At 28.4% G+C, this 8,483-nt stretch overlaps 1 protein-coding gene across 1 annotated transcript; it reads left to right on the forward strand.

The window, feature by feature from the left end:
* Positions 1–1,469: 1,469 nt before the first annotated feature.
* LOC107063236 (probable H/ACA ribonucleoprotein complex subunit 1) lies at positions 1,470–4,421 on the forward strand. The gene is made up of 2 exons (XM_015314848.1): positions 1,470–1,945; positions 4,091–4,421. Exons 1-2 carry the CDS (start codon positions 1,470–1,472, stop codon positions 4,419–4,421), a joined length of 807 nt encoding a protein of 268 aa, XP_015170334.1.
* The last annotated feature ends 4,062 nt before the right edge of the window (positions 4,422–8,483 follow it).

Here is an 8,483-nt window from a genome sequence, read left to right on the forward strand (position 1 = left end):
TTAAGTTTGTTTTTAAAAAATATTTTCAATTTCAAAAATTATTTTCTACTCTAGTAAAAGTAAAAGATATTTCTCAAAAACATTTTTCCTTCATAAATCAAACACTAAAAAAAATTTTCCGGAAAATATTTTCTACTCAACAACCAAAAATAAGAAAATAAGTCAAAAATCAAAACATTTTCTAGGAAAACATTTTCCCTCATACCAAACACACCCACAATTAAGATTAATTAATCACGCAATAGGATCATAGAGTATATATTTTTTTAATTTGCATCATTCACCTAAGTTTTCACCTCAGTAATGATGGGAGATTTGCCATTGATTTCTACCACGTTAATAGGCGATGGACATTGCTAATCAAATCTTAACTTTTATGTTATGTAATCCGAGGCGGAGCCAGGATAAAGCATTTCTACGGTCCTTTTTTTACCACTAAGTCATTAATCAATTTTGTTAGAGGGATCAAAAGTTAATAGATGTATATATTTATTTAATTTTCTAATACAAATACAAGATCTACGGAAAAGCTACTAGATTCGTCCGAACTCTTAAACCCCTACTTAGCTCCGCCCCGAATTATGTTGACAAGGTCTACTTGTTCATATATTCTAACTGATTTCAATAATCTCATGATAATTAAATGAAATGTTTAAAGAGAAGTAAAAGGATAATTTAGACAAATATAGTACTATTACAATCAATATTATTATAAAAATAAAAAGAAATGTGTCTGCTCCCTTTTTTGCTAATACAACACAATCCTATCCGAATAATTGATTTTATAAAAGTAAGAAGAAATCAAATAAATAACTAATGATGTGCTAACCATCATTCTTAATCAATAATCAAATCCTAATTGTCAGTCATAAATAAATAATAAACAAAAATATAAATAATTACTTGACTAACTTCTTTTTTTTTTTAAAAAAGAAAATAATCTTAACCTGAAAACAGGTGTCACACAACCATTGAAAGTGTCAAGCCTTATATATCCCTGGCAAGAACGTTTCAAATAATTTCATCATCATTATCTTTGATATTTTAAAGCTCAAATTTTGAAAAAAGTTTTTGTGTGCATTCTCTCAAGCGTTTTATCACGTACTTATATATTAGTCAATCACATAAAATATTGTCACCTTCTTTAATTTATATACATCAATTTCGTTTGAAATTAAAGTCTTACGACTTATTAAGAGTAGCGTTTTTTTTATAGGAGATATACTTTAACTAGTTAAATTATCTATATAATGAGCGTGTGAGAAAACACATACACATAAACTTTTCCAAAATTTGAGTCTTCAAGTATTGTTTCTGTTTGATATAAATAACTTATCATGTGTTCAGGTGTTCAATTGAAACAAGCAACAGTTTGAGTCATATTTACTATTTAAGGCGAGCAATGATGTACGTACCTATGTCTTCCACACATGATAATTAATCTTGTGAAACTTTCCACATATATGTTCATGGAAGATCACACTAATGGAAAGTCAGAGGCTATAACCTCTTCAATTTCTGATCATACACAAGAAAATCCAATGATGATGAGAAAGAAGTCAAGAAAATTGATTATTCATGTGTTACATTTTGTGAGAGACTTGTTCAAGAAAATTGGAGGTATGTTTTCAAAAAAGGATCAACAAGAGAAATCTCAAATTATTTATTCTCCAAGTGATAGATCTTTGAAGAGGAATAAAGAAATTTATGAATCTCAAATGAAAATACTACAACTTGATGAATCTCAATTGGAAGAACTAGGAATTGTTGCTAGTAATCATTGTTGTACTGGTTCAATGACACTTACGAAGATTAGGGAGAAACGTAGGTGGAGGTTTAAGGTGAAAACCCCAGAGGTTCAATCAGGTGGCGGTGGCGGTGGCGGTGGAAGAGGTGGTGGTGGTGGTGGTAATGGTCAAGGGCAAGGGCGAGGTAGGGCACAAAGGTATTCGGTACCAAAATAAGTTAAATTAGTTACGTAGATAAAAAGAAATGATACAATTTATTTTCACATGTATCCATAGTATCCGAATAAGTGAAATTAGTTACCTGAAGGGAAAAAAAAAGAGAGACAACATTTTCCTATGTACCAATAGTATCCAAACAAGTGAAATTAGTTATGTAAAGAAAAATAAAAAGAAGTTGTTTATTTTCACATGTACTGATAGTGTAGTTTTTTTACTAGTAACATTTATTGTTAATTCTTGTTTGATACAATTTTATGTTTATATAATTGCTTCAAAATCATGTGATTAGATGTTCATAGTTTCAGTAATTGTGACACCATCAAGATTAATTATTGACCATGAACCATAATAAAAATGAAGATAGGATGCAGTTGGAGTTATTGTTATTATTAGTAGGAAAAAAAGAGTTTGATAATATACCCTCAATTCTGTCATGTAGAGTTGATATATCGTTTGCTACAAAACTGACTCATATATATCCTTTTTATCTAACGAAGTGAAAATTTTAATTTTAAATTTAAAAAAATTACATAGGGATATAGATGATCCTTCTAGCAAAATTCACTTGTATATTTTTTTTTTTATCATGAATTATTTTTTGACTTCTTTGATTATTATTATTTGAATTTGTTATCCCTTATTTCATTTTTTTTTCTTTCATTCTTTAGTGTAAAAATATGAGAAATAAAAAGAAAGAAGTGTGAATGGAAAAAGAGAAAAACGTACGAGAAAAGTTTAGAACTCATTTTTTTGCGACTATATTGTAATTTAGTTTTTGTAACTATTTGTAAAAAAATAAATTGGGGCATCAATAATAAATTTTACAAAAAAATTAGTGAAAAAAGAAATTTGACCATTAAAATAATAAATTCAAATTAGCCGTTGAATTAAAGAATTCAAAAATAAAATACTTGTAAGAAGAATTATATATACCCCTACATTGATTTAATTTTTTAAATAAAAAATAAATTTAAAAATAATTATTTCACTTTCCATATATATAAGTCACTTTTATAACGAAGATATATCAGCTCTCAACTAAAGTGATATTAAACGACAATGGATTTAGAGGAGTGAGGGGATTTACAAGTTTACAGATCAAGCTCTTGTTATTGCAATAAATATGCCGGAATTTGGCAATAAATATTAAACACTAATCCCACTTTTACTTTACTTAGGGTTAATTTTGACACATATTAAACACTAATACAATTAGATTTAATTTTTTTCAAAAAAAAAATGTAATTATAGATAATTAAATTAGCAACAGGAGTTAATTGTTGATTTAGGTAGCGCAAATTCTATTCCAAGAGGAAGAAGGAATCGTTAAAGAATTTGGTTTTACGGCAAAACGTGGGGGTGAAGTAACAAGAAATTAAACAAAGAACTAATAATGATCAAATAATCAAATCCTAAATTTTAGTCATAAATAAATAATAAACAAACATACAAATAATTGCTTGACTAACTTTCTTTAAAATAAAAATAAAATATTTTAATCTAAAAACATTGAATGTGTTAGTCTTAGTGACAAGAACGTTTCAAATAATTTCATCTATCATTATCTTAATATTTTAAAGGTTAAGTTTTGAAAAAGTTTTTGTGCGCGTTTTCTGAAACATTTATTTAATTAACCACATAAAAAAAAAAAAATTATTCATGCACATTAATCTCACTTGAAACAATTCTGAAGTTTTACGGCTTATTGAGAACTAATGCATTTTTTAAAGAAGATATATTATAACTGATTAAATTGTCTATATAACGAGTGTTTGAAATTAAAAACACACGTAAACTTTTTAAAATTTGAATTGCGTAAGTGTATGATATAAATAATTTATCATGTGTTCAGAAACTCATGAATTGATACAGACAACCATTCGAGTCATGTCTAATACTATTTAAGGCAAATAACGATATATGCGCGTCTCCCCCACACACACATATATAAACTAATCTTGTGAAACCTTCCACAATAGATGTTCATGGAAGATAATTTCAATGAAGATTCAAAGGCTAGCTATTACATCTTCAATTTCTAATCATGTTGAAAATAGACAAGAAAAGGCAATAATGATGAAAAAGAAATCAAGAAAATTGATTGTTGTGTTACATTTCTTTAGAGACTTATTCAAGAAAATTGGAAGTGTGTTTTCAAAGAAGGATCAACAAGAGAAATCACAAATTATTTATTCTCAAAGGATTCCTAGTAGTCATAGCCCTTCCAATTGGAGTACAGTAATTGAAGAACATCAAGTGGATGCCTGTCTTGGTATTGATCCAAGTACACCTAAGAAGGAGAAACGTAGGTGGAGGTTTAAGGTGAAAACCCCAGAGGTTTGTGGCGGCGGCGGTGGTGGTGGCGGTGGCGGTGGGAGGGGTGGTGGTGGTGGTAATGGTGATAATGGTCAAGGTCAAGGTCAAGGTCAAGGGCAAGGGCGAGGCAGTGCGTAAAGGTATTCAGTATCGAAATAAATTAAATTAATTATGTGAAGGGGAAAAAAAAAAAAGAGAGCGTTTGTTTTCACATATATCGATAGTATGATTTTATTACTATTAACATCTATTGTTAAAAATTCTATTTGCTTCAAAATCATGTGATTAAATGCTTGAGTTTCATAATTGTGACACAATTAAGATTAATCAATCATGTAATGATAAATAGATTCTTTCTAAGAGATATCAATCAATTTGGTAAACTATCCAAGTGAATATATTTTTAGATCTAGGCAAGATGATTTAGAGTTTTGTTTTTTTAGTTTAAATCATACATTAAATGGTTAAATAAGGAAAATACTCTACTTGTTCAAAATATATTTTCTATTTTTGAAAAAAAACTTATTTTCTATAGAAAAAAAATTAATTAACCCCAAAAAAGAATTCTCATTCATGAAAATGAAACCTTTTTACCATTCCACCACAATATTTGATGGTGATATACTCATAACTTTTCAGTTTACTATGAAGGAGACAAGAGTGAGGCACCAACAATATTCCACCTCAACCTCCATTAATCATTAGTAAATGTCAATTCAAGACAAAACATAATAATTATTTTTTTTAATAGTGTTCAGTTCTCAAGAAACATTCAATAAATAAGAATAACTTAATAAACTATTTCATATCTTATATTTATCATTTTACACTCTTGTCATTCAATATGGGTTGACGTACATGGAGAATTCTCTTTCTTTTTTTTCTTCATAAAATATGTCAATTCTAACTTTCTCCATGGCCCTATGAATAGATAGGCATATAAAAGCCATCCTAACACCACAATTACTTATACATACATATACACATAACATATACCTTTGTTTATTGTCCTTACCTACATCATACTCCCTCCCTCCCTATTTACTTGTCCATATTTCCTCTTTTAGATGTCCCTATTTACTTGTCCATTTTGACAAATCAAGAAAGGACAAAAAAATTTTTCCTATTATACCCTCATTTAAACTTCTTGAAAATTTAAACTTCCCCCAACATTGATTAGTTATCTTGAATAAATTTATTTTGGAATCATAATTAATAAGGGCAAAATTGTAACTTCACTATGCTAATCATTGTTGCCTTAATATGTGTGTCATTTCTAAAGTGGTCAACTAAATAGGGACAGAGGGAGTATATCTTAAAAAGCTATTTAAAACCATATCATATATTATACGAAGGAATTTATGTCAATGGAAAATAAATCTTACATGATTCGATGGAAGTCAGGAAAAATCGTTGACCCCAGGTTGTTGGAACTCTTGGAATCATTCAAAAAAATCTATGTAAGAAGAAATAAATTTTACCAAGATTTTGTGCGAGTGTTCAAGAAATTTGGTGATCAAACCTTATGGAAGAATAATAATAAGAAGAAGGTGACAAAAATGGCTACTATGCAAAGAAGTTTGAGCTTTGAGAATATTAATATTTCAAGAGATATTAGTTTAGATGATGAATTATCAGAGTTGAGGATTGAACGTTTCAAAGTTAGCACTCCCCCTGTTATGTATTTAGTATTTAGTACTATGTATATTTATTATGGTAATTGGACCAAATGGTGAAAGTGGTCAAATTGATAAAAGTAATAAAAATGGCTATTTTAAAAAATTTATAGTGTGTATATACTTACAATTTAGTGATACTGATAAGAGTCTCTCATGCGATAAAAGAAATGTGTTGTTGTATATAACCAAATAAAGTATGAACTACATAACTGATATATATATATATATATATATATATATTGTATTTAGTACTATGTATATTTATTATGAAAAATATATTATCTATACACTATATAAATATTTTATAAACTAAATGATCGAAAATTCCGGTAGCTTTCCCATTTAATTTCTCCCATGATAATACTGATTTTCATGGGCTTGTGAGTAGATGGGCTCTCATATATGTTGTTTGGGCTAAGGCAGCTCAATAAACATAAAATATTATTCGCTTTAATCAAATTCGTATAATTTTCGCAAATAATCTCATATTATTAAGAACTTCACATTTTATACATAACTTTATTTTAACTATCAATTTGAAACTTTTATTTGCACGTCAAATTGCACAAAGAATTCCCAAAGTAGTTTTAGCGCTTTTGACAACACTTTAGATATTGTATTCTCTTTAATTTATGCATCATTAGCTCCTTGTCCTCTTTTTTGAAAAATGATGTGCAGGCAAGTCAATTAAAATCATAACAAAAGGAAATATTTATTTAGAATTTATATATATATATGGGTTGCGGAATAAAAGAGTAAATAATGTTTTTAAGCAGTGAATACCCTATAATTTTTCAATATTGATAGAGCATTTTGATATTCAAAATACTCCTGTGCTCTATACCTTTTCATTTCATTTAATGAAAATATCAAGGTTTCATAAGGATGACTAGCATATTCATATACTAGTTCCATTTCTCTGATTGCCCTATTCATATGAAATAAAGCTTTTTTATGCTCCCAAGCTCTTTTTCTTATGCTATAGTCTTCTAATTTATTTAGGAATAGATTTCCTAATATTAATTCTTGATCACTTTCGTGATTAGTAATATAACAAGGAACTGTTATTCTTATGGTATCTAGTTGTATAGGTAGATTTACCATATTTTTACAACTAAAGTTATTACCTTCAAAGGTTTTATAGGTGTAATGCTCTCCCTCGTAAATTGGTATTCCATCTATTAGAACACCTTTTACATGGTTAGCTGTTGCTCCTGTTTGTATCAAGATTTCTTGATTTTTCCATTCTGTTCCATTGAAGATTCTTTCATTTATTTTTGTTATATTAGGAGTTTCGATTTTTAATGAGTATCTGTTAGATACACTTTTTCTTATTGAATTTCTTCCATATTCTATTGAAAGTCTAGGATTACTAGTACTTCCTATTTCTTGTTGTTTTTCCAAATCGAATTTCATATTCATCTGGAATTTGGGCTTGTTGAATTTCTGCTTCAACTATTCTTGCAATTCCTGCACATTCTTGATCTATTTCGATCATTCCTTTATTTTTATACACTTTACCATAGTTAGAATTTGTAACTGTGTATAACGCTTGGTAATATATACTCATTATATGATTACCTGGTTTGAATAGATCATTTCTTTTGATTTGAAAATGTAAACTCAATGCGTCATTAAAATCAGCATCTTTGAGTGATATGCAATATTTTGGATAACATGTGAACAAGAGTTTCGTATAGGCTAGGTTTCCCTCTACTATACCAAGATTTCCTTCTCTTGCGTTTATGAATCTTTCATCCGATAAGTTTATTACTATTGGACAGTTGATTCCTTCTTTAAAAGTCGATTTGACTAGTATTTGGATTCCTCCTAAATGAACATAATTCATTTTCTTTCTTTTCTTTTCTGGAATTTCCTAAGAATTTGATCTATCATAGGTTTTGTTAACAGGTTTAATTTATGTTTTCCTGTAGTTTGGGTAATTTCTATTACCTTTTCAATTTCTTGATATTCATGATAAGAAATTTTATCTCTTGCAAATATTCTTTGCATTCTGCTAAGTAAATTATCTTCTACTTTAAGATTCAATTTTAATCCTTGGATTTTTCTGAAAGTTTCTCCATCGAAGGTGGCTTTCAAAGCATATCCTCGATGATCTTATATTTTTTCCTAGGTACATACTTCTGTTTAGAGAAGTTTTTTCTTTTTATTAAACCCTTTTTGGATTGTTTCCTTTTTTTGTAAGGTTTATTATCACATCCCCATTGAGTAGATGCTTTAGTATCTTTACAATAAATTTGTGTATTTATTCTTTTAGCCTTTCTTTGGATGTTATGAGACATGCAAAGTTGACCAAGTCTATTTTTAGGAAATTTATCCTCTGTCCTAGAGTATCTCCTTTTTTGTTTTCTTTTTTATATTCTTCTCTGAAGTATTTTGCCCAGAAGCCTGGTAATTTTTGATAGTATTTTTCTAGATAAGGTATCATTTCCTTACCGCTATCAAATATCTTGTAATAATATTCTTCGAATTCACAAGTGTATTCTTGAATATAACTCAT

Source organism: Solanum tuberosum, unplaced genomic scaffold, assembly GCF_000226075.1.
Source record: "Solanum tuberosum cultivar DM 1-3 516 R44 unplaced genomic scaffold, SolTub_3.0 scf00324, whole genome shotgun sequence".
Lineage (NCBI taxonomy): Eukaryota > Viridiplantae > Streptophyta > Magnoliopsida > Solanales > Solanaceae > Solanum > Solanum tuberosum.

Bases quoted from the DNA above. Each gene is read 5' to 3' on its own strand.
- LOC107063236 (XM_015314848.1), top strand. From the start codon at position 1,470: ATGGAAGATCACACTAATGGAAAGTCAGAGGCTATAACCTCTTCAATT. The intron at 1,946-4,090 runs GTATTCGGTACC...ACATTTCTTTAG, and splicing joins GGGCGAGGTAGGGCACAAAG to AGACTTATTCAAGAAAATTG.